General features: G+C 29.9%; 7 protein-coding genes across 9 annotated transcripts; 2 read left to right on the top strand and 5 right to left on the bottom strand.

The window, feature by feature from the left end:
* The first annotated feature begins 4,624 nt into the window (after positions 1-4,624).
* LOC119600674 lies at positions 4,625-5,288 on the top strand. Its single transcript, XM_037951091.1, has 2 exons — positions 4,625-4,887; positions 4,949-5,288. Exons 1-2 carry the CDS (start codon positions 4,709-4,711, stop codon positions 5,181-5,183), a joined length of 414 nt encoding a protein of 137 aa, XP_037807019.1. The 5' UTR covers positions 4,625-4,708; the 3' UTR covers positions 5,184-5,288.
* Positions 5,289-7,304: 2,016 nt separating this feature from the next.
* On the bottom strand, positions 7,305-8,115 carry LOC119600670 (lysozyme 2-like). The gene is made up of 2 exons (XM_037951088.1): positions 7,605-8,115; positions 7,305-7,558 (listed from the first exon to the last, which is right to left on the bottom strand). The coding sequence occupies exon 1, from the start codon at positions 8,070-8,072 to the stop codon at positions 7,644-7,646; it is 429 nt and encodes a 142-aa protein (XP_037807016.1). The 5' UTR covers positions 8,073-8,115; the 3' UTR covers positions 7,305-7,558; positions 7,605-7,643.
* Positions 8,116-8,625: 510 nt separating this feature from the next.
* Positions 8,626-9,170, top strand: LOC119600671 (lysozyme 2-like). The gene has a single exon (XM_037951089.1). The coding sequence runs from the start codon at positions 8,676-8,678 to the stop codon at positions 9,102-9,104; it is 429 nt and encodes a 142-aa protein (XP_037807017.1). The 5' UTR covers positions 8,626-8,675; the 3' UTR covers positions 9,105-9,170.
* A 967-nt stretch (positions 9,171-10,137) lies between these two features.
* On the bottom strand, positions 10,138-10,680 carry LOC119600673 (lysozyme 2). The gene has a single exon (XM_037951090.1). It carries the CDS (start codon positions 10,630-10,632, stop codon positions 10,204-10,206), a length of 429 nt encoding a protein of 142 aa, XP_037807018.1. The 5' UTR covers positions 10,633-10,680; the 3' UTR covers positions 10,138-10,203.
* Positions 10,681-10,968: 288 nt separating this feature from the next.
* LOC119600635 lies at positions 10,969-14,823 on the bottom strand. The gene is made up of 3 exons (XM_037951018.1): positions 14,818-14,823; positions 12,102-14,426; positions 10,969-12,036 (listed from the first exon to the last, which is right to left on the bottom strand). The coding sequence occupies exons 1-3, from the start codon at positions 14,821-14,823 to the stop codon at positions 10,969-10,971; spliced, it is 3,399 nt and encodes a 1,132-aa protein (XP_037806946.1).
* Positions 14,824-15,062: 239 nt separating this feature from the next.
* On the bottom strand, positions 15,063-19,527 carry LOC119600668 (insulin-degrading enzyme). The gene is made up of 17 exons (XM_037951084.1): positions 19,339-19,527; positions 19,063-19,239; positions 18,868-19,002; positions 18,536-18,806; positions 18,250-18,478; positions 17,983-18,185; positions 17,824-17,909; positions 17,652-17,766; positions 17,460-17,597; positions 17,184-17,390; positions 16,773-17,123; positions 16,478-16,709; positions 16,214-16,420; positions 15,984-16,141; positions 15,786-15,920; positions 15,500-15,709; positions 15,063-15,430 (listed from the first exon to the last, which is right to left on the bottom strand). The coding sequence occupies exons 1-17, from the start codon at positions 19,416-19,418 to the stop codon at positions 15,188-15,190; spliced, it is 3,177 nt and encodes a 1,058-aa protein (XP_037807012.1). The 5' UTR covers positions 19,419-19,527; the 3' UTR covers positions 15,063-15,187.
* A 1,008-nt stretch (positions 19,528-20,535) lies between these two features.
* On the bottom strand, positions 20,536-25,031 carry LOC119600669 (hemicentin-2). 3 transcript variants are annotated; one of them, XM_037951086.1, is made up of 8 exons: positions 24,909-25,031; positions 24,255-24,352; positions 22,236-22,487; positions 21,838-22,160; positions 21,373-21,768; positions 21,144-21,305; positions 20,901-21,078; positions 20,571-20,838 (listed from the first exon to the last, which is right to left on the bottom strand). In XM_037951086.1, the coding sequence occupies exons 2-8, from the start codon at positions 24,316-24,318 to the stop codon at positions 20,696-20,698; spliced, it is 1,518 nt and encodes a 505-aa protein (XP_037807014.1). In that variant the 5' UTR covers positions 24,319-24,352; positions 24,909-25,031; the 3' UTR covers positions 20,571-20,695. The 3 variants fall into 3 exon arrangements, with proteins under 3 accessions (XP_037807013.1, XP_037807014.1, XP_037807015.1); XM_037951087.1 differs by having other exon boundaries at positions 24,558-24,976; XM_037951085.1 differs by lacking the exon at positions 24,909-25,031 and having other exon boundaries at positions 20,536-20,838; positions 24,255-24,729.
* Between the last annotated feature and the right edge of the window lie 771 nt (positions 25,032-25,802).

Genomic DNA, 25,802 nt, shown 5'->3' with positions numbered 1-25,802 from the left:
AATTTCTCCCTCGTTTGTCTAACCTATTGCGTAGTGTTAGTTAGAGTTTGTTGTACATACATACATATAGATAATTACATCGAACTTCATACATACTCCATAAGGATACTCAACCACCTATACCTACCAGTGACTCTGATTCAACCAATCACGCAATGTTGACTAGTAATTACCACGTAAATTGCATGACACTTTACATACTTTCAAAATGACATGAATTTTATAAGTTGATTTATTTTGTGTAAGTATATGTGTGTGTGGCACAGGCGATTATAAGGACTTCATATAACTGGTTACAATAAAAATTATCATTTATGTACACCCCTTAATGTTCAAAAACAAAAAAAAGAACACAAAAATATCTTGTAATAATGGACGGTTGTTCGAGTGACATGTAAAGGAATTTTTAATAAGACTTAGTTGTACTGGTTGGAGAATCAATCTACGAGAATTTGCCAGTAGTTCATATAGCTCATTTACTACAAGGCTGGCATAATCCGAAAGAGAATGTTTCGAGAAAAACCGCTCTAAATGTTTAATGACATTTTACAGTTTCTTAAATAAATTTTAAAGAAATCATGGAATTTGAAAAATGAAATCAGATTAAGGTAGAAAAGTAGAAAATAGACAAAACTAAATAAACGACTCTAGAATGGCACATATTTTTTATTATTCAGTTAAAAAAACTAATTATTTTCAACGGTGCCACCCTAATTTATAATTTACATATTTCTTTTATTATTTTTAAATTACTACCCTCCCTCGCATTTCTGTAAGCGTTTTATTAAAGTATGTGTGTATGTAGATTGTTTTGTTACACTTTGAATTGGGAGGTAATAATTACACACTGTTATGCATGACAATACTGGTATAGAAAAAAATCAGTGTAGCAAATATATAAGGAGGGGTTTATAACTAAAGTAAAATGTGTGATAACCAATCAAAATAGAGCTTTAAATATCACATAATATTACCTATAATATACCTAGGTATATGAACTAACTATTCCATGCATGTGTATGTGTGCATGTTTTAATACATGTATTTTTTTATACATATTTTTTCTTTAATAAATACTTACAGACATTACATATTATACATTTTGTCCCTACATTGACATATTAAAAGTATTAAAGGACATTAGGTTAGTTCTATATATGGGACCTCTAGTTGGTGCTTTTAATTAAAATTAATTTTTTTTCTGTTAGACTATAGACTAGACTATATATGGGATCTCTAGTTGGTGTTTTTAATAATAATTAAATTCTTTCTGTTAGACTATAGACTAGACTATATATGGGATCTCTAGTTGGTGTTTTTAATAAAAATTAAATTTTTTCTGTTAGACTATAGACTAGACTATAGACTAGACTATAGACTAGACTATAGACTAGACTATAGACTAGACTATAGACTAGACTATGAAGACTATAGACTAGACTATAGACTAGACTATAGACTAGACTATAGACTAGACTATAGACTAGACTATAGACTAGACTATAGACTAGACTATAGACTAGACTATAGACTAGACTATAGACTAGACTATAGACTAGACTATAGACTAGACTATAGACTAGACTATAGACTAGACTATAGACTAGACTATAGACTAGACTATAGACTAGACTATAGACTAGACTATAGACTAGACTATAGACTAGACTATAGACTAGACTATAGACTAGACTATAGACTAGACTATAGACTAGACTATAGACTAGACTATAGACTAGACTATAGACTAGACTATAGACTAGACTATAGACTAGACTATAGACTAGACTATAGACTAGACTATAGACTAGACTATAGACTAGACTATAGACTAGACTATAGACTAGACTATAGACTAGACTATAGACTAGACTATAGACTAGACTATAGACTAGACTATAGACTAGACTATAGACTAGACTATAGACTAGACTATAGACTAGACTATAGACTAGACTATAGACTAGACTATAGACTAGACTAGACTAGACTATAGACTAGACTATAGACTAGACTAGACTAGACTATAGACTAGACTAGACTATAGACTAGACTAGACTATAGACTAGACTAGACTAGACTAGACTAGACTAGACTAGACTAGACTAGACTAGACTAGACTAGACTAGACTAGACTAGACTAGACTAGACTAGACTATAGACTATAGACTAGACTAGACTAGACTAGACTATAGACTAGACTATAGACTAGACTATAGACTATACTATAGACTAGACTATAGACTAGACTATAGACTAGACTATAGACTAGACTATAGACTAGACTACAGACTAGACTATAGACTAGACTATAGACTAGACTATAGACTAGACTATAGACTAGACTATAGACTAGACTATAGACTAGACTATAGACTAGACTATAGACTAGACTATAGACTAGACTATAGACTAGACTATAGACTAGACTCTAGACTAAAGTAGTCTTAATCTAGTCTAACAAAGTAAGCGTCAACTTTATTATTCCTCTTTGACATTTTTTGAAGTCATCTTAATGTTAACACATAAAACTCTCTATTTTGTTGCAAAACAATAGAAAAGTATGTAAAAAAGACATCAAAATGAATGATTTTGCAAAAATATTTTCTTACCAAATATATTACACAAGTTTCCAATTAATTATCACGCATTTGGTTATTTTATTAGTTTATACATATTTTTGCATATTTAATAAAATTAAAAATGTAACTAAATAATTATGCTAAAAATTGAACAATAAATTAAATTATACATATTGTGAGAATTTTACACCTGTTATCAAAGTTTAGAAATTGTTGGGTTTTGTCAACAACTTATATTTTGTTAACTTTAAATAAATGAAGACTGACCGTTAGCGTATGTCAGAAGCACATAGAAAATCCTAAAAACTTGATATATCACTAAGAATTTAGGGACGATTCCTTCTGTTCGCTGTGACAGCTACTAGTAAACGTTTAATTTGAATTAAATAGATTTGTGTATGTAACTATCTCATAGCTGCTCTTTAATTTATGCACCAGAAGCTAACTCATAATGAGGTAACTGATATAGAGTGCGTGAAGAAATGACTCGTTCTTATGACATTACGTTGAAAAATTGGTTTTAAGTATAAGCAAAATGGTTATATTTTGAATCACTACTGATTCATTTGTGGTTAACCATGAGTTAGATTTAAGTTAGCTCATAATCTTACTGGGTTTATCTGATTTCTATTGATATCTGATTTACAATTAGTTATTTTTTTTTTTAATTTTATTAAGTAATTTTTGTACAGATATGCGTGGCTTTGTTTACTAACAAAATATTTTTGCAGTTAATTTAATTTTGATGATAACATAATGGCAAATTGTTTTGATTTTAGCTTTGTTTTTAATTATTTTTAAGTATTTATCATCCATTAATCAAACGAACTGACAAATTCGTACTACATATCACTACTTTTCGACAGAGGGTAACGGCCAACGTGACCAGATAGTTTTTAACTTAAAGTGGGATTTCGAAGGAAAAAATTGGGTGGGAAAAATTTACTAGTCCAAAAATTGATTTATTTTAAAAATCGAGGCAATTATATACTCTATTTGAAGGTTCAATTAACTTGAGTTTATGAAGGATTGAAAAGTCGAGATATTTTGCTATAGGTGGAACTTACATTCAAAATGTAATTCTTAATGGGAAATGTCTGGTCACGTTACGACTGACATAACTCAAAAAGCATTGTTTGGAGAAAAAACGAGCATAATATATAATCATGAACTTTTCACATATTTTTTCACATGGGATTTCAATATAATAATCGTAGTATACTTTAACTCTTATGTAATGCCCCATTGTCTACTTTTTAGACACAAATTTTAAGTTCAAAGTACTTTGTTTTTAGAATTTTGACCGATAATTTTCTAATACATATTTTTCACACGTTTTTAAAGAGTGCTTTTCATTTTCAACCTTGTCAAACAGTTTCTTAAATTAAATTTATTTTTGATAGTTCAAGTATTAGTAATTGAAAGTGTCTATTATTATAAAATTTTAAGCGATTTAAAAAAATAATTTTTTTGTATCGAAAGAAAGTGACGCGAGTATCGAGATTTGTATAAAGAAATTTTTTCATACTATCATGGTTATTGGTCTAAAATTAGAACAAGTAGTGTAAAAGGCGTACATATACCTACTTTGGTTAATAAAAACGATTTTTTTTAAATGTTGATTTGGAAAATTAAATGATAGAGAAACCTATTGTAATTCATTTATTACTAAATAAATATTTACATACTATAAATATGTAGCTTTACACCCATGTATGTATATTTATTTGTACGTATGTATATCATAAAAATCTAATCGTTCGAGCGTAGTAATTGTTACAACTTTTGTGTATTTTAAGGATTGTATGTCCTGGTGTAATTTCTTCAAATATTTGCCTATCTATATTCTTGCCTATATAAACTATTAGATGTGCATACTACATACAAACAAGTTGTTAATGACACCTTTAATTAGATGAAATTAGTTTAGTATAATTAGAACATAATAATAAACTGCCGTAGTAAATATAGTAAGAGTAAATTTTGTTGTTTCTAAACACATGATTTATTTGTCATTCATAAATAATAATAATAATAATAATATTTTTTCTTGATTTGTTGTATTCGTATACTCTGCATTTATTTTTATATAAATATTTATACGCTAATAATCAAAATTTCGAAATATGTCAATATTGCGCTGTAATATACGGGACGTGGAACCTACCACCTCCAGCTTAAGACGAAATGATTATCATTTACATACACCATTGTTTGTGCTCGATGTTATACGTTTATTTCAAGACCACCCCAAATATATTGGTGGACTAAAGGAGAGTCATATAGTAGGCTTATTAGAAAAAGAGTAAGTTGCAAGAGAGATAGTGGCTACACTACTTTTTAATATTTTATATTGAATTGTTTAGAGATATTGCTACCGGCGATGTAGAAGCCCAAGTGCGAATGGCCTTAAAGGAATTAATGTCTATTGGTTTTGTACGTTTTGTTTCTCAGGGATATCGCACCTTGGGCCCATTTGCTAAATTAGCTTTAGCTCGCACACCACACCAGCAGAATGTGGCCTGGGAACGTTTAAATAAAATGCAAAAAATTAATTGTATGAATTTAGGATCATCATATTCTATGCGCTCTTGCAGTTAAATTTAATAAGTACTAGTTTATTAATATATAAATAACTTTCCATGTTAAATATAGAAAAACTACAGGTCACGCTCTATTATTTATCAAATGGTTACCTTTTTTAATGCCTTTTACCACAAAACCCAAAACCTTTTGCGGTAATTATTTTACAAAATATTTGTGGTCAAATTTGATGACTTTAAAATTGATAATGTTAAATAGTAGAGTTAAGGCAGAAGTGTGATAAATCGCAAAACAACTGTATAAATGGTACTTCCCTCATAAAATTTGTGGTTAGCAAATATCTTAAACAAAACTAATTTTTTTTCTGAGTACTAAAAATATCTTCTGTAAGACCAAGATATTTTTTGTCATAAACATCAAGTTGTAACTCATTTTTGTTTGAATTGTAATTTTAAATAGTGAACAACGCTGGAGCACCTTCAAGTGAAAATTATAATGAGATATTTTGAAAACCTCCTACACTATTAAAAAAAATATTTCAACTCTGACAAAATAATACGCACCAATTACCACACATTAACACATATATACTCTATGACAAATAATCACTCTACTTTCGAAAATACACCGAACAAAAGGACAAATATTAAAACACTATATATAAAAAGCCATTTACTAGACAAAAGGAGACAATAATCGAACAGGTAATTGCTGCAATATATTACACTCAATGTTCGGATATTTAAACAAATTAATGGTAATATTTCAATACAGGACATAATTATTATGCGGCTGCTATTCTAGACTAATTGTTATTGACGAGCAAAAGCTAAAGGACATACAAGGGTTATGATTTCATAAAAATATACATATGGCCATCAAAAGGGATGACTGTGGATATCATTAAATATCGTGCTTTATTTTTGGAAATGAAACATATGTTTTTAAGTTAGTCCTTTTTTTAGTTTTAGTGATTTACTTTGTAGGTTAAATTATGTCACACATGAGGACGAGACATTAGGAAACATCCTTTTTAACACTTAACCCTACAGCGAAAAAGGAGTAAATTTGTTTTTATTTTGTTTTTAAGCTATAATTAGAGGCTAAACAAAATTGGGCATGTGTGTTGTATAAATTGGGGGGAAGGGTGGTCTACATACATACTATGTATATAAGGGGTGTTTTAAAAATATCTCGATTGTTATCAATGTGAGTTTTTTATAAAAACAGGTTTTTTTGTTTAGATTTTGATTAATTTTTTTTTTTAATAAAATTTTTAGTTAAAAAAATAAATTTTTTTGTAAAAATTCGGGTCTTGAATAGAAATTTTTGTAAAAAATTAATTTTTAGTAAAAATTTTGAAAATGTTAAAAATCGAATTTTAGTAAAGAATCTAATTTTCAATAAAATCAAAGTTTTAGTGAAAAATCGAACTTTTAAAATCTAGAAATCGATTTTCCGTGAAAAGGGGATTTATGTAGTATATATTGGTCCAGTGTTTTGTAACATATTTGAAAAAATATTTCCTTAAGAAGTCTGATTTAGAATTTCGAAATTTTAATAAACATAAATATTAGTTTCCATAACTTTGTTCGAATTCTTGCAATATATTGAAATGAGTTAAATAAATAGTATAACATGGACCTACTGCAAAATCAGTATAAATAATTTTATTATCACTAATTGCAGCAATTCGTTGGTGTCATAGATATTTATTCATGTATAAACCTAAATCACACTTAACCCTTAAACCAAAAAAACCATCACTATATTTAAACACGCATGAGATTTGGAGCAGGTGTTATTTATGTTCCGTTTTTTTTTTTTTGTTTCTGTTGCGCCACTAATCATTGCAGAATAATCTATTAGAAACTATATTACCAGTAGGTTTTGTCAAAGTAGAAACAAAAAAACTACAATAAAATGTCAACAGGGGAAAAGCGAATCATAACCAATATTGTTGACAATTAAGCGAACATTAGGGTGACATCTTAGTTGATAATTGAAATATATATTTTGGGAATGAGCTGATAGTTTATAGGACGAGATTCCATATGACATTTCAAAATTTTACTTTACTTTCCCTTCAGTAAACACTGCCCTAATATTAGGTATGATTCGTGTTAGAGACCCTAATGAATTATGTGTTCAGAAAAATACAATAAAACATTAGTGGCATAATTTTATACGAGCATGATATTTGTAAGTTGTTGTAAGCAATTATTTTTTATGACTTTAGTTGTTAAACATTTGTAATATATTTTCAACAAGAATCAAAAGCATATAGCAGAGATGAATATATGAAACATTTTACAAGCACATAGGTAAATAAAATCATAGCTTTTTCTGTTTGTTAGAAATATGTAGCAAAATCGTGGGTGTATATGTATATGACGATCAAGTTGTATATAACGATCAAGTTGAATCAAAATTTTGCCATAAATGTTTAATTTTATAAACGGAACCTTTATTAAGTATTTTTAAATATTATCTTCACAAGTACAAATAGGTATTTATTTAGAAGCAATCATCAATACTGTGCAATTTACCGTCACAGTATTTCCAGGTAGACCAGGCAGACCAACCTTGTTGTTTCAAAACTAAACGGGCACACTTAACAGCAGGTTCAATGCTATCAACTAGAAAGTCTTCACATTTAATATGACATTCATCGTAAGAGAAAGCACCAGATGGAGGAGAACACCAGTAGTAGTTGTTAATTTGGAAAATGCCATAGTCACGGGAACCATTAGAGTTCATTGAACCGACAGCCTTAGTATTATAGGCAGATTCATGTTCAGCAATACAAGTCCAACGTGCCAATTCGTCCTTGGGAACGCCAAGTTTATGCATTTCCCTGGCCAATGAACAACGGTTGTATACTTTGCTGAAGGCTGGAGCCACTAAGAGGAAAGCAGCCAAAATGACGAATGTAAACTTAAACATTTTGATGAAGTAGTAGTTGTAATACTAATAAAAGTCTACAATTTACAGCCTATTTATATTTAAAATTGAATAAATATATTTGTAGTTGGTCATATCTCAAAGTACTTAAGTAGATAAGAATGGTAATTGATTTTTGATCAATTAATAGAAAGACATGATTTAATTTTCAAATGTTGGTTTCTAAGATTATTTTATTTAATCGTTCTATATATAATGACAGTAAAAATTATGTAAACATGTTTATACATACATATGTATGTAAAACAGAAAGGAATTATTTGTCTTTATCTGTCTTAAGAGCTTTAACAAATTTAAAATATTTGGGGCCTGCAACCTGTAGACTGATAGACTACCTTGTTATCAGTAAAACTATCGGGGAAATCATTCATAATTATTTTTGGACTTCAAAATTGAAAAACTTTAATATAGAGCTCATAATGCATGTCAATTAATTTATTTATATTAAATAATTTGTCAATAACTAATAACAATTCTTATCTAATTTGCGATATAAATTAGACAACAACAAATATAGTTAACACTTTGTATATAAGTTCGAAAATTTCAGTATTTTCATAGTATCACTCCTACTACATTAGCAAAATGTTTAAGTTTACATTCGTTATTTTGGCTGCTTTCCTCTTAGTGGCTCCAGCCTTCGGCAAAGTATACAACCGTTGTTCATTGGCCAGGGAAATGCATAAGCTTGGTGTTCCCAAAGACGAATTGGCACGTTGGACTTGTATTGCTGAACATGAATCTGCCTATAATACTAAGGCTGTTGGTTCAATGAACTCTAATGGTTCCCGTGACTATGGCATTTTCCAAATTAACAACTACTACTGGTGTTCTCCTCCTTCTGGTGCTTTCTCTTACGATGAATGTCATATTAAATGTGAAGACTTTCTAGTTGATAGCATTGAACCTGCTGTTAAGTGTGCCCGTTTAGTTTTGAAACAACAAGGTTGGACTGCCTGGTCCACCTGGAAATACTGCGACGGTAAATTGCACAGTATTGATGATTGCTTCTAAATAAATGTCTTTGAAAATAATAAAGAAACCCGGTTATAAAATTAAACTTTTTTGTTAAACATTAAATTTAATAAGACTATTTATTACGTTGAACATTGTTTAAAACTCTTTTTTTATGATAAAATAGAGATATATAGCAGATTAATATTTTTTTAAGATATTTCCCCTTTTGATGGTCATTTCCATAAAAATTTTCCGACTCTATAAATTTTGGAATTCTTATAGAAGTCAATTTAGCGTTGTGCGTCTAGATGTTTGATATGTACATATACAAATTCCGGATCCCAATCTTCAATAGTTCTATCAGACATACTTTCGAGATGTGTGCTATTGATGATCAGCAAAATCGCCTCATAAATAGAGGAGATATGAGCAAATTCATATTTAAATGTTTTTTAATACAAAGTCGGAATTTTTTTATTATAAACAAGTGTAATGGTTTGACTCACACTTACACTGCGGCTTATCCATCTTCCAAATTTAGTAGAAGGAAACTTGCCGCGGAAGTTTTTCGTTATTAGAAAGGCACTACTGGCTACCATGTAGTAATAGGGTCTTATTTTGGTCATTACTCTAATGTACATACATACATACATAGGCAATATGTGTGTCTATCAAACGGAAGATATTCGAAAGACCTTTCATTTAATATGCATTATGTTATGGAAAATTTACGTTTTTGGGAATTTTACTCATATCTTAACCATTTATGCACAGAAGTAAGATTTTTCAGGTAATTTGTTTTTTTAAATCTTATAAAAATTAAACTATTAGGTTAACAAATTTACCCATTATTCGCTTCTTTGTTTTTTTTTCATCACCCGGTAAACACCCCATAAAATCCCATCAATTAGGAAAATGTTTACTAATTTGATTTAATAAAATCCTTTATTCAAAATTTAACAATTTGATTTTTATAATTATGTAATATAAACTTAATTAAAAAAATATAACTTGATTACAATTTATAAGGACACTGTGTAGTGTTTGCACTAATCATTTAGGGATATAATTGTATGTAAAACGATAATTATGTATGTGTTTATATATGTATATTTTCCAATTAGTTTATCAACTTTATTAACTTGGGTTTTAAATTTTAAAAACAATCGTCAATGCTGGGCAAAGTATGATCACAATATTTCCAAGTAGACCAGGCACTCCAGCCTTGTTGTCTCAAAACCAATTGAGCACACTTAACAGCTGGTTCGATACTGTCAACTAAGAAATCAGCACATTTGATCTTGCATTCGTTGTAAGAAAAGGCACCGGAGGGTGGAGAGCACCAGTAATAGTTATTGATTTGGAAGATACCATAGTCGCGTGATCCGTTTGAATTCATTGAACCCACAGCTTTGGTGTTGTAAGCAGATTCATGCTCAGCAATACACGTCCAACGAGCCAATTGATTTTTGGGAACACCAAGTTTATGCATTTCTCTAGCCAATGAGCAACGTGTATAAACTTTGCCAAAGGCTGGGGTGACCAGGAGGACGGCGGCCAAAATTGTTAATGTTAATTTCAACATTTTATTTGGTGGTCGAAGTAATTCTGTTCAAATCCAAACACATAAAGGCTTTTTATACACATAACATTTGAAAACTCTACAGATAAAGACGCCCAAAAAATTGAAACACGCAAATGACAAATTGTCTAAATATGATAAACATATCTTTAAAGTTTCAAGTATTTTTAACAAATTGATTTGTTTACAATAAGCGTTTTTGGATAGAGATACAACAAGTACATATATGTATATATGTACATACATATATACGAATATATGAAAAGTATGAAAATTATTGTTTTTATCATTTATCAATATACAATTTTAATCACATATTGATTTTTTTCATTGTAATATTTATTTGTTTAAAATATGAACTTCGACCTCTGTGTTTGGCTTTAGAATCATTAAATTATTTTCCTTGCAACCGCATTTAGCAGTTGCAATATCAATAATTTTGCCTGTTTCTTGGGCTTCTTGATAGTCTATTTCTTGATCTAAATAAAAGTCATAAATCCTTATGTGTCCATTTGTCAGGGCAAATAAACGCCATCCATCTGAGGATAATTCTAAGGATTTAATAAGGTTCTTTCTTAAAACTGATCCGTTCATAATGATTTGTTGATCAAATATTCTTAACTCAAATGGTTTTTGATTGCTGTCAATTAATGCTATACATGCTGCAGTGTTCGGGCGATAAACTGGATCAAAGTCCATATCTTCGTATGATTTTTGCACATTCAATAGTATATTCTGTATGGCACAAGATTTTCCCGTTATGGGATTTATATCCGACATTAGGTCTCTGCTGGGAGGTATAGATTCAGTTAAATTTGATGTTTTAGCTGATTTGTTATTATGCATAATTTTATTCGATTGGCAGTTTAAAATCATGACTGCTCCATTAGAAAGTCCCACCGCTAAGAAGTGCTCATTACTCAGCACTTTTAAAGCTGTTGGAAATAAGAAACGACTTTCATTTATCACAATTCGTTGTAGTTTGTCCATTTTAAGTGCCTTTGAACAAATTAATATATAATTTCGATTTGTGCAGATAAATACGTTTTCTGAACCACATTCTAAGCTTGTAAATCGTAGACCTTGCTGTCCTACACCTGCATTGCATTCATTGAGCTCTTTTAATGCCTCGTCACTGTAAATATCCTTTTGAAAGAATGCTTTGGTTTTGTCAAATCGAGATTGAATCTGATGAGATTTCGTTTCCAAATAATCTTTGATATTAACTATAGTACTTTGCATAAGTTTTACTCGGGCCCACGGAGAAGTAAATTCAAATGTTTGAGACATTTTTGAAGAATTTTTGGGTTTTTCATATTTTTTCATTTGTGAAAAATTGATAGGTGTTTCCGACGTTTCCACTAAAGTCCAAACTGTGACAAATCCGGAATCATGAAGAGAAATAAACTGAAATATAAAATATAGATTAATACTACTGTATTTCGCAAAAGAAATGTATTAATGGGATGTACCTGTGTTTTTGGGAATGTTCTTTGAGCTAACATGTTATTAGACTGGCTTCTGAAGCTTTTTACATCTAAACATGCCCCCAAGTCCATTACTAAGGTGGTCTTATCCTTAATTCCACTCCAAGAAGGTACTAGTGATTGTGTGGCGGCAAATTGTGTTAAATACCCATCGAGTTTAGAACAAAATGAGTGCGTTTCTCTCAAATCCCATAAAGCTATGGAACCATCTCTTAAAGCGGCAACAATTATATCCGACGAATCATTAGATATTTCCACCTTCGAAACCTGACTCCAAGTTGTTAAAAGACGTAACGGCTTATCACAGGTGTTGGTGCACCACACCATCAGAAGGTTCGTAAAGTCAGAGCTGTACACATTAGTATCGGGTAATGATTCATGCACCGTTATAAGTAAATTATATTTATTGTTAGAGAATATTTTTACAACTTGTAAAGTATTGAGGAAATTTGAATCTATGTAAAAACATTTTTCAGACACACGCGATAAAACCTGGTCATTTTCATAAGGAGAATTCGGTTTTGGTTTGTTGATAGTGGTGTTATTTGAGGAGCCCAGTATTTGATCTATAACAAGAGACGATCGCAAAAGGAATGAATTTAAATGTTCATAGTTTACGGGTTTTCTTTGTCGTTTTTGATAATTTTGGTACGTTCGTTTAGAACTTTGACTATTAAGTTGCTTTAACATATCTAAACTTTGCTCCAGTTCACATTCTGGCAATAAATGGTTTTGAAATTCATCAATCGATTCGCCACAACAATTCTGACTGTATATACCGGTTTTATCGAAAGTTTTAATGATTTTTAAATCATATTGAGGTGGATGTTGCGTCCATATAGAACGAGTTTCCTGCAAGTCTGTCTGTTGTTCAACATTCATTAGATTACCCTGTGTTTGTGTGAAATTTTGATTTGTATTAAGTTTGCCAAAGATTTGCATAAATATGTCATAAGAAATCGGTTTCAGATCAAGCAACGTAAAACTTAAGACATCGAATTGAATTTTTGACATCAGATCGGAGCCTCTTTGATTTATAATGGGTTTGATATTAAAGTTTTTATAACCTCCGTATATAACTTCTACATTTGCATCGCTGTAAGCTGCAACAATTGAAGTTGCATATGTCGATATACCAGAATCGAGCTGTTCCGACAAACCTAAACTAAATGCTTCCAAGCTATCTGTTATAGGCTGTGTAGATTGCGCAGAAATATCCAATGATTTGGGATCAATCGTTTTGCGAGAATTCATGTCATAGTGTCCGGAATCTAATTTTCGCTCTTTGTCTCGCTGAATAACTGTTATGGGATTTTGGGTCACTTCTGAATCATCATCTTCGTCTTCACTTTCATCTGTAGTTAAATTTTTTAGAGAATCTTCTTGATGTTCTATTTCATCAGATTCATTATCAGTGGAATTTGATACATCTTCACTTTCCACGCTTGATGGTTCTGATGAGACCAAAGAGTGTGTAGAAGATTCAAAATCCGATTCATAGGATTCAAAGTCATCTGAATATTGAGGTTCTTCATCGTTTTTGTCTATTATATGGGTAGTATTTGTTTTCACACGAGATCTTGACCTCTCTCTTGTGACATTTTCTTTTTCTTCAAATTTTACTTCAAAAGCTACCGGTTCTTTTACAACAGTCTCTACGGATTGCTCGGTTTTTATATTTTCTTTTCGAATTTGCTCCTCAATTCTCTTTTTAGCCGATTCTCTTTTTAATACAACGATTTCATCGGGAGCTAAAGTTCTACTTCCTTTTCGGGTTAACTTGATGTTGCTGCTTTTTGATTTATTGAAGCTTGGTTCAGTCTCAACATTTTCGATACTCTTCCTTTTGGGTGGAGGTGAGACTACAGTAACATTATGGGGAGTATCTAAAACTGCATTTGGTTTTTTATTAACAGGTTTTTTATCTATTTTTTCTATGCTTGTTTTAGGTGATGTATAACTTTTACTGATTTCTTTTATGTCCTTTGAGGTCGTCAAGTGTTTGGCACGTAATGGTAAATCTTTTTGTTGTGAAATTGAACTGACCTTTCGCGATGCCAAGGCTTTTGTTGGTAAATTTCCTGCTGTTTTTCTTGGTGGTTGTATTTTATTAACTGCCACTTTAGCTTTGTTTGATGTGGTGCTGCTGGCAACGTTTGTTATTTTTGTTTTGCTTCTTTCCTTTTCCTCGCTAGCTGTCGGTTTGCTGTCTTTTAACTGAGCTGATGTTTTTAAAGTACTTGATGTAGTTGGTTTTTTTACGAGAGCTTTTTTGTTAGCTGCCACATCAGATCGTAATACTTTAGTATCCTAAAAAGTTTAATATTGAGTAGAATTTAATAAAGACTATTATTATTTAAATGAACCATTATTAAGAAATGTTTAATAAAAATTGGAAAAGATGGCGATTGAGTCATGATGTTTTACAAGTTAAACATGTATATTTAATAATTCAAACACTATTTGCTTACTTGTTTTTTTGTTTTTAATTGATCACTTCTTAGAACTTTCGACATTTAAATATTTATAATTTATCTTAAGGAATTAATATGAATATTTCAATTAATTTCAGTTTCTTTATTAAATCAATGAAATTTTAATAAAATTCCTATTATAAATATTATTGTTGTGGCAATCAATTTCTCTTAGTGCCATGGTAACAGATATTTACACCAAGCCATATTATTTCGAACAGCATTACCGACATTTTCCCTTTTTTCACCACAAAGTATTAAAAGTTTAAAGAATTATTTTTATTAATTTATTTTTTCATAACCTTTATTTTATTTAGCTTATTTTAGTAAGAAAATTGAAGAAATTGATTTTTTCGATCTTTTGCCTCCATGAAAAAAATTGTTTGTTGTCTCTCAATATTTTTAAATTCTATTTCTTCAAGATTTGAATCTGCAATAGTGTAGTTATAAAATAAAAAAAGACTTTACCACATAGTAGAACTTTTACTTAACAGTTTCTTTATTTGATAATAAAGTTTATTACAGTAGTTTTTTACTTTTTTTTTACAAAAGTTTCTATTTTAAAATACAATTTTTAAAGTATCGTATTAACTTAATTTATAATTTGCTGCGTGCTCCTTTGGCCCTTATGTCAAGGAATGGTGAACACAAGGGATAAAGTTCTTTGCTTGATTTGAAAGCAACCAAGTCTGTGATTTTAGCATGTCGGTCCAATACAGCATTTACATTATCATCATCCGTTGGTTTTTCAACGTCCTTGCTGTCTTCCTGTGGACTCTGATTTGAGACTATATGAATAGCCAGTACTCGTCTTTCGGGACTATCACGTCCTATAAAAGTCTATATGGAAAAAGTGAATTATTACTATCTGTCATATTGGCAGTTAGTATTTGTTAAAAAAAAACTTACTTTATAACACTCAAGTAATTCGTCCTTGGTAATATTACGAAGGATTTCAACTTCTGCTTCACTGCGTTCAAAATGATATTGCGACAATGCAATTTCATTGTAAAATAAACTAAATTGTGAATTTACTGTTTTCGGTTTTTCCAGTTTTTTCACCACCAAAGCCTCTTTATGTCGATCAAATTCCTCCTGGGACATTTGTTCGATTGCTTTCTGTAAACCACAAGACCAAAAATTATTACTTTGATTATTGAAGAAACACAAATTGATTTTAATATAAAAAACTCACCAAATAGTTATCAAGGAAAGTTTCAATACGACCCTCTACATAAGATGGATGTTTAGATGATTGTACAATAATACGTATACCATTTGCGCCATTGACCTTGCGCATACCGCTAAACACAATATAGCCCAATTGTTCCTGAAAAAATATTAATATTTGGTTAGTTGAGTTTTGTTTTTATATATTTTAGAATTCAAATACCTTTGTCCGCAAGCAGTCATAGCAAGGCTCCGTTAAAATTTGTGCTATTAAATTGACCATAATATTGCTGCGATCTGTTTGAGGTCCACATTGAAAGTATAATTGAGCACAAGAACTTTTGTGATAATTATTATCCTTTTCGAATAAATAACTGTCGCCTGATTGAAGAAATTTCATAAAATTTTCAAATATATCTAGATTTATCGTTAATACTCGTAAATGATACTCACCAGCACATAATTTATATTCTCTTTTGGCAAGCATCTGTCGTGCCAGCAAAGGCAATACCATTGCATTTGTTCCTTCCAAGCGTTTATTTACCAGACCAGCTATTTCGAGAGCTTGTTGTTTTGTTACATTACCATAAATAAAGCTTTCAGTATGTAGACGGGAGAAAAACTCTTTTGCATAATTGAGAACACGGTCAAAGGTTACAACTGAAATTGAAAAATTCATTTAATTTTGTGATACAAATAAATAAGGCGAATACTAACGTTCCATAGCATCTAAAAGTTCACTATTTGCCCAAGCATTTTCAGTTAATAGCAGAGCTAAGTAGTATATGGAGTGTTGGTAAGGTTGTTCAGCACTGAAGTTCTTTAGAGAACGTTTGTATTCATCTTTAAGTATATGGAAACGTTTTTCATCAACGTTGAAATCAAACAAATGATCAAGAAGTTTTTTTAATAGCACAACTTGTTTGTCGTTATAACCAGTGATGGTAAACTGTTAGTGTAAATAATTATTAGTTTCAGTAATTGAAATATAATGTTTTTATCTTTTACTCACATCAATTCCATTTGATCGGGGTGCAACTTGCAGTTTTAAATCTGCCAGATCAGCATCGTAGAGATACTCATTCAGTTGATCTTTTATTAAGGCCACCATCAAATAATTTAAATTACAATTCAATGGGTCCAAATAAGCAATTGGATTTGACATATCAAACGACATACAGGCTTTTGGTTTCAAATAAAAATTATCCTGTTTATGCCAAACTCTCAAAATCGGGGTATCCATGATAATAACCGGGTGTTTTGATAAATCACTATCGAATGGTGCCAATTCAAAATTCTCGGGTATAAAGGCATTTGGCAAGGGCAAGTCTAAATTTTCATTCAAAGCACAATTCTCCCATTTCTGCAAAAATATATATACTCTTACTTATGTATGCAATTGAAATGCGATCAATTAACAAACCTTTAGGGTGTTTTTATCAATTTTACAAGTTCCATATTTAGTTTGATAGTAAGGCTCGACTAAGTTGGCTTCTTTTTCATAATTTTGGCCAATAACTATAACACGACATTTAGATGGCACCAACTCATCCAGGAGTTTGGTGATCAAATCTGGTCTCCATTCATCACTGAGATAGGGGGCAGTTAAAACTTGTTCCAAAGGATAAACCTAAGGCAAATAACAACATTAAATTTAGAAATTCATGAGCTACAAACAAAATATATTTCTTCTTAATACCTGCATACAAGTTACAACACCAGTAACCAAACGTTCCGGCTTCTCTTTTTCCTTGAAACTAAAGCGCATTTCATTAATTTTCACGCACTCGTCAAAAATCCATTTTTGTGGTCCACGCTCACGTAGCATTTTAAGGTACTAAAGTTTATATAAGTTAATAAGAATTATGGAAATCTTTTAGTTCGTTCTTACTTGAAATACTATTTCAATTATGTCATCAACATGATCAATTCCTTCCTGAGTTAAATCTATGGAAATTTCAAAGAAACCAAAACCATTCAAGGTATTCTGATGACCTGCCAACAAACTAGTAAATATTTTCAATTAAAATAAACATAATTGCAAAAATACAGTACAAACTTACTCATTGCACCAACCCAAACGTCGCAATTCCGACAATAAACTGCCTTTACCTTCATGACCTAATAAATGTGATAAATAGCTGTCTGGCTATAATATTCAAATAAAAGAAAAATCTATTTTATTACATCAAAACAATTACGTTGATAAAAAAACTACTTACGGCAGATTTATAAAATTGAGTTAGATCATCGGTTGTGAAACTAATTGTTAGAGAACGCAGATCTTTAACTGGCACAATCATCACCTTTTGTGCATACTGATCTTCATCGTAAGGCTCTCTGGGCCAGTGTGGTACTTCAACATTTTTATTTTCAATTTCTGAAAACTTTTCCATAACCATTTGTTCCAGTTCATCAAGTGTCTCTGGAAAATGTAATAGACATTGTAATATACATTGAAATAATACTATTATCTACTAAACAAATACCTTTTCCAATTACTGCCAAACTCATAATGTTGGATGAATACCACTGCTTATGAAACTTAAGCAATTCATCTCGAATTTCAATGTTGTTTTGTTTTGGAATTTCGTATAGGGTAGTTTTATTACCACTGCCGAATTTTTTGTAAGCATGGCCTGCTTTTGCTAAATGTCTTTGAACCTGTTTTATGCGCCAAACATCACTTGAAAGGTTTTTCTCATGTTCGGAATTCACCTGTTAGGAAATATTAAATGCAATTAGTTGCTAAAATAGTCTTTTAAATTATATTACAGCATTAATTTCTCGTTCCGTGGCACTTGGTGTAAATAGGGGTCCAATAAAAAACTGAGCAAATCGATCTAGAGCCTCATCCAATTTTTCGGGGGCCACATAGAAATGATATTTAGTCATTAGAGGATAAGTAGCTGCATTACTACTACCTCCACTTTGAGAAAGATAAGTTGTATAGCCGTTCTCGTGAGGATACTTTTCTGTTCCCAAGAAAAGCATGTGTTCACAAAAATGAGCTAATCCTGGCAAATTATCAGGATCCGACATATGACTAAAATTATTATTAATTATATTTAATATTAATACATATTATAATACACTTTTCAATTTACCCGACTTGTACTGCTAAAGCGGCAGCTGACACATCAGTTTTAGTATCACTAACAAGTAAGACTTTAATACCATTCTGCAATTGTAGCCCTCTATAGTCGCGTGTATCTTGCTGACTCTTTTCTATGTTGTTTAGCCTAAAGGAAAATTATTGAATTTTATACTAGCCTTGAATTTAAGTATTTACAATAACTTACCTTAATATTGGTTCTAAATCCAAGCCACTTTTTGAAGGCATCTTATTCGCCCTAGACTCTCCTGCAACAGTTGCAAATTCAGCAGGACTTGAGCTACTCATCCCTCTTCTGAAACTTTGATTCAAAACTACTGATGGAAGATAGCTCGTTGACAAAAATTTAATTAAATGATTTTTGCTAAACAAAAAAGCAAAGTAGAAACAATTTCATTAGTCACTCAAAATAATACATTCACAAATTACTTGATCAACTTCTCATTGCAATTGTGGAACTCACCTGCGTTGTGTGAATAGAGCAGGCGGTTTACTCAAAAATTTACAACAAAAAGTTATTGAAGAAACTTGTTTAATAAACATGTAAAAATTTATGACGAAATTTCTCTAGTTGTATAATGAATACGAAAAAAATCTATTCTAAATTATTGTTGAGAAGTTTGGAAAGCAAAAGTACCTATGCAGTGACAACGATAATAAAAAGACATTGTATGAACAGCTGATTGAGTTGTTGCCAACCTTTATGCTGATGACACATTTACTGGAACGTAACGTTACGTACTGTAATAATAGGGATTCGTTTTTGTGGCAGATGTTTGTAGCGTTAAAAATTATATAGTATACTTAAGTATGTGTACAAATTTAACAAAATTTGATAAAAATCGGACCATCTATTTATAAAATAGATAACCGGTTTTATTTTGTTCCCAAAAAATACCATACTTTTTTTACAAAAACCACTCAAAACTAATACGAGGATTGGTTTAATTTTATCAGTGTTTATGTTAACAAAATTCTCTTCGAACTATATTCATTATCACGACCATTTCGCATTCATAGAAAAACTAATTTTACGTAATAGTTCGTAAACGTAAATTTACGTAATGAAAGTAAATTAATATATAAGTTCACACTTATCAAATATGTGACGAAAAAGACGTATCCACTATTTTTTGTAGAAGTTTCTTGATCTTACGTGATTATTTTAATTGCAAATAATGTCGAAGCTAGACATTTTAAAGTGATATTTTCAAAGAGGAAATAAATATTTATTTAAAGGAAATTAATATGTCGATTTTTTAGGGATCACGTAATTTTCGGCAAAAATTTGATAGGTGTGAATGTGCCTCAACTTATAATCAGCAAGTTTATTCTATAAAAAACTACATCTACATGTAAAAATGGCTTAAAAGGATTGGAAAAATACAACTGATACAATGAAATATTTATTCGAACTTTAAATTTTTAGTTATGTTCGAAAATTGTAATATGTAACTCAAACTTGAGCATTTATAAAACAAAATGTTTATGTTTGAAAAAATTTAAAGTTGTTTAAAAAACAACTCCTTTCCTATTTCGAATCTAATTTGTTAAATACTTTAAAAGTATTTTCAGAATTTCAAGTTTTTAAAATACATATATGTATATGTATGTGTTTATGCGCATCTAAAATTAGTTTTCAAAATCGTACTCATTTCAATTGTACTGTAAGATTCACATAAATAAATATTATGAATTTAATTTATTATTTAAAATTTGTCTATAATACATATAATAAATAGGATTGCACCTGTATTCCTCTCTAAAGGATTTTTGGAAAAAATAATTGACAATATACAACATATTTATTAAACTAAAATCTAAAGCATGTAGATTTGCACGCCCAATGTTAATATTAAAATACTTTGAAGTAATGAATTAAAAACAGTTGTAGAAGAACTTCTAGTAACTCCAAATCCAGCCATTGCCAACTTTTCATTGCTGGTCTCATTGTTGAAATCATCTGAATATAAAAAGAAAAAGTTGTAAATTATTTAAAGTTCATATGTAAAAGTTTTTACCTACCTTCATCTTCAATTTTGAATATAAATGGTGCGGAAAATTTCGACCAACCCATAATGTTCTTAGTCTTCATACGAGTTTGCCATTCACCCTCTATTAACTCCATTTCATGGGTTACTTTCCAAATGCCATTCTCATGACGCTGCGTGTGTATAACTGTGGTCGAACTCCATGTGTAAGACTTTGAAATTACTTATTACATATTTATATATTTTTTAAAGTTTAACCAAAACATTTATAACTCACCCCAGACATTTTGTAGTCAAGCACTGCTTCTGACAATGGTTGAAGACTGCGTACCAACCAATGCAATGTAACTTTTTTCCCATCAATTACCACATTTTCCAATTGTCCTTTCTCGGGTTCGAGCATTAAGTGTGTTCTAAGTTCATTAGAACCTATAGAATTCTAAATAATAACGTTAAAGGCACATACAAATTTAAATTGATTAAATTAAAAATGAGAAAAATAATACCTCAGCTCTGCATATATATTCTCCCAAATCTTCCATGGTCACATCTTTAACAGTAAGTGTGCTGCGATTAAAATGTTTTTCCATTGCATAGGAAATCATGTATTTTTCGGAATATTTAATTGGTTGATTATTTTTCAGCCAAGTGGTAATAGCAATAGGATTTCCTTTGTAATCACAATATAATTCGGCATTTCCACCCATTTCTGTATTAATATGGTGTCGATGTGTGGTTACTTTAGGTGGGAAAAGCACTTCAATAATAAACATGCCATGTTTAGGTTTTTCACTGCCATCATCATCCAGACATTGATAAATACCATTGTGATGATCCTCTATACCGCTAAGTATAATAGAACCATCCATTAGTTCGCCAAGAGTTTCATCGAAACGATTGCCCTAAATAAATAGAAAATAAATAATATAGAAAATATGTAAAAATAGTTTTTTTTAATAAAAACTACTTACATTAACCGACCATTTAATGTTGGCTTCACTTGATCCTCTTGACTTACATTCACAAATATGAGACTCGCCTTGTCGAAAAACTATTTTACGATCAATAACGTCACGACCATCACATTGAATATTTAACATTTTATTAACATCTAGCACTACCTCCAGGCGTATTTTCTCGGGAAGAACTTCACAATAGTAAGTGCCGGCATCGTTAGGTTTAATATTTTTCAATAATATTGAATTGTTTTTTAAAGTCTCTACACGTTTGTTTAAAGTATATTGACCATTAGCGTAAACAGTTTCATCTTTAGACCAAATCACAACATTATTCACTGTCAAAAGAGAATAAATTGAACACATATTAAAGTCTTTTAATAATGAATGTGCACAATAAGTATTTTAATTACCATGAAAATTTCTCACGTCACAGTTCAATATCACATCACTATTTGGATCAGCGGTTACGTGAACATTTGTCTGCTCAAAATACGGAGGATCGTGTCCCATTGATGTCATTGCTGACTTTGAATCATGGCTATCGTTATTATCATTTTCACTGTCATTATAATTTCCAGTGTAGTCATAGTCGATATAATCATAGTTTTCATCATCATCCTCTAAATTTTCACTTTCTAATGCCCGTTTGGCAACACATTGCGCTTAAAGTAGTCGAGGGATATGTATAGAGGTTAATATTTAACTGAAACTTGTTCAAAAATAAATACGTGTTGTTTACTTTATAACATACGAAGCACAATGAGAATTAATAGTGATTTAAAGAAAATGAATGTTAAATAATTTTAATGAATTTCCTTTCGTTAAAGCAGCATATCGCAACATATGTTCGTATTTTTTAGCTCAAAACCCTAGAATTATGATGATTAAATAATGGTATACAAATTAAATGTTTTATATGTATATACGGTTTTTTATGTTAAAGTAAAAATTATAACAATTTTCCAAAAGTTTATAATTCTTATTACTTAATTAAAATAAAGAGAACGAAAAAACGTACGACTTAAAGGTGAATAATTATGTTATGTTAGAAATTGTGCAAAAAAATATTATAAATTATGATAATAGGAACATTTATACTGTTACTATGTAATCAATCAACTTTATAAGTTATTTTAAGTCATACTTGTTGTATGAATCTGAGAAATATATACATAAATTATATTACAATATATTAATTAAAACTAAAATTTTTATTCCAGGTACAATAATATGTTACTTTTGGAGTTTTAGATAAAAGATCTAATTAACTATTCATTCATTACTACAAATAATTACTGCTTAATTGTCTTAATATACATACTATATGTATGTGATGATTCTATTATTGCATCCAGAGCTGTGAAAATAACGTGGAGAATTTTAGAGGGCTTTTCGAATCATTATTCAAGTAAGTTAATTATAAAATGTTTGCCAAAATTATTTTGAAATCTAAGACAACAAAAAATTTACATTTTTAATTCTGACCCTATAATCGTGGATCCTTAAATATATCGTAGTTGGTTTATAACGTTGTAACATTCTTGGGTAAAAACGTCAGATTTCTAACATACATACACACAGTGAATCCCCTAAGTTGTTTGCCTACCTTTTTTAAGAGAATTTTATTTTTGTTTATAAATAAAAAAAGTCATTTTGCCAGTCTTGTAGAAAATGAGGGATATGTATACATTCGAAAAATTTGAAAATTATTAAAATCCATGGTTTTGTATAATATTGAAATAACATTTTAAACATTAGCTGTGGCATGATATGAAATAGCTTGTACCCAACTTTTATTGAATATTTACAAAAAACTTTAGGAATGACCTTCGTTTTTTGCAGTGTATTATTACATCCTCTAGTATTTTCCTAAATAAATGGCATAATTTTGAAAATATTACGTAGTTTGACGTATGAACGCAACAACGTAAGTTCATATAAATGTATGTACATATGTATATCCACAAATAATGGATAAGCTTTCTGATAAGATAACATAACTTACAAACAAGCACGATGTTGGCAAGTAGTAGGTTTATTTTTCTGTCGAAAACACTATCGGCTAAATAACGTGTATTTCTATTTTCATTTTCGTTTTCAAATATGCGCAGATAAGTGAACAAACAATATTTAGAGGAGATAAAAAATGAGTGAGAGAGAATGAGAGAGTGAATTGATGATATAGAACAGACAAAAAATTATAGAATATTCTTATAAAATGTAATAATAATTAAATTTGTACTTTTGTATGTACGAATGTATGTGATGTTTCTTTTTTTATATTTATGTGGAAAATGTTCTAAATTGTATGGCGATTGATTGCAGTGTAAAAATATTCATGTTTGTTTTAGTTTTTGCATTATTATTTTTATTTTAAATAATTTTTTTCTTTCTTTAATTATGATACAAGAGCTAATTTTAACACTTACCTTTGCTAATTAATCCTAAAACTAGGCAAAATACTATAAACCAATTTTTAGTAGTTGTGCTCATTTTGAATCTATTATCATTTGTATATTATCTTTGGCTAAAACAGTTAAATACACATATGTACATAGACATATTAAATTTATATATTTATTTATCTATCTATTTATTATATAAATAGTAAATTTATGTTTTATATACTAATATCAAGGATTATTGTTATTTTACATAAATTAAATCCAACACTTTATTAAAATTAAATTGTTGTCGTTATTTTTTTTTTTGTTTTCAAATTAGTTATTTACATTTATTTTATATAGTAGTTGTAATGATAGTTGAGTGAATATTACACTAAATTTTGCTTGGTTTTAATGTGGGTTTGTTATTATTTTTTTATATTTTTGCATTTGCACTTTTTACAATTGTTCCGCAATTTTTCTTATTGTTTCTTAAAAACGTTTTAATTTAGAAATAAATATAATTTTTTGTCTGTGCTATCTGTTTGAGCGTACAAATGTTTATTTTACGAACGATGCAATGTAAGTTTCTCTATATTTTTATTTTTTTTATTTGTTTTTATTTATTTTTAATTTCATTTGTTACAACATTAAATAAATCGAGCGTAAGCATACTATCTCAATATAACAATTACTCACTTGTGCAGAGTGCACCAAAAAAAAAAAAAATACTTCTAGTTTGTCGCAATATCAAAATTCAACTAAAGTGTTATTGCGCCAATAAGACGATTTCGAGCAATTCCACCTTCTATTGTAGAACAAAATTCTATACTATAGTAAGATCACTCGTATTCTCGTGCTTTACAATATTGTTAATTATTTAACAACTAAACTAGTCAGCAACATGTTGCTAAACCCTCTATCTGCACAGTTATTCACATTTATCAGAAAGGTATGTACATTAGCGGGGCATCAATAATTCTAATAATTTTTTTAACCATTTTTACACAAAATAATATTAAGATTAACCACTTGACTAAAGTAGTTAAAAATCGTTTTAACCCCTTCCCTAAAAAATTGATACTAGTGCGCACTTGCGTTTCTATAACCTAGTCTAATCTGTAGTCTAGTCTATAGTCTATTCAATAGTATAGTATAGTCTAGTCTATCGTCTAGTCTATAGTCTAGTCTATAGCCTAGTCTATAGTCTAGTCTATAGCCTAGTCTATAGTCTAGTCTATAGTCTAGTCTATAGTCTAGTCTTTAGTCTAGTCTAATCTATAGTCTAGTCTAATCTATAGTCTAGTCTATAGTCTAGAATTTATTCTATAGTTTAGTCTATAGACTAATTATAGTATAGGCATTACATACAACCGTGTAACCGGGAAATAAAATTTAACTCAACTTTCAAAAGAAATGGAAGAACTGAAATATACCACCTTAAAACGGTACCGCCTTAATGTACATATTTTGTTTATAGAACTTATCGTTACGTTGTTCTCTAGCTAGAGGAATTTTTCGTTCGTGTTTGTATTTGATAAATATTTGGTATCACATACACATATTTCGCATTTAATATTTCGAATTTAAATG

Source organism: Lucilia sericata, unplaced genomic scaffold, assembly GCF_015586225.1.
Source record: "Lucilia sericata isolate MDLA Ls3-8-SP2 unplaced genomic scaffold, ASM1558622v1 Contig000118F_arrow, whole genome shotgun sequence".
Taxonomy (NCBI): domain Eukaryota; kingdom Metazoa; phylum Arthropoda; class Insecta; order Diptera; family Calliphoridae; genus Lucilia; species Lucilia sericata.
This window is presented reverse-complemented; position numbering and strand designations above follow the sequence as displayed.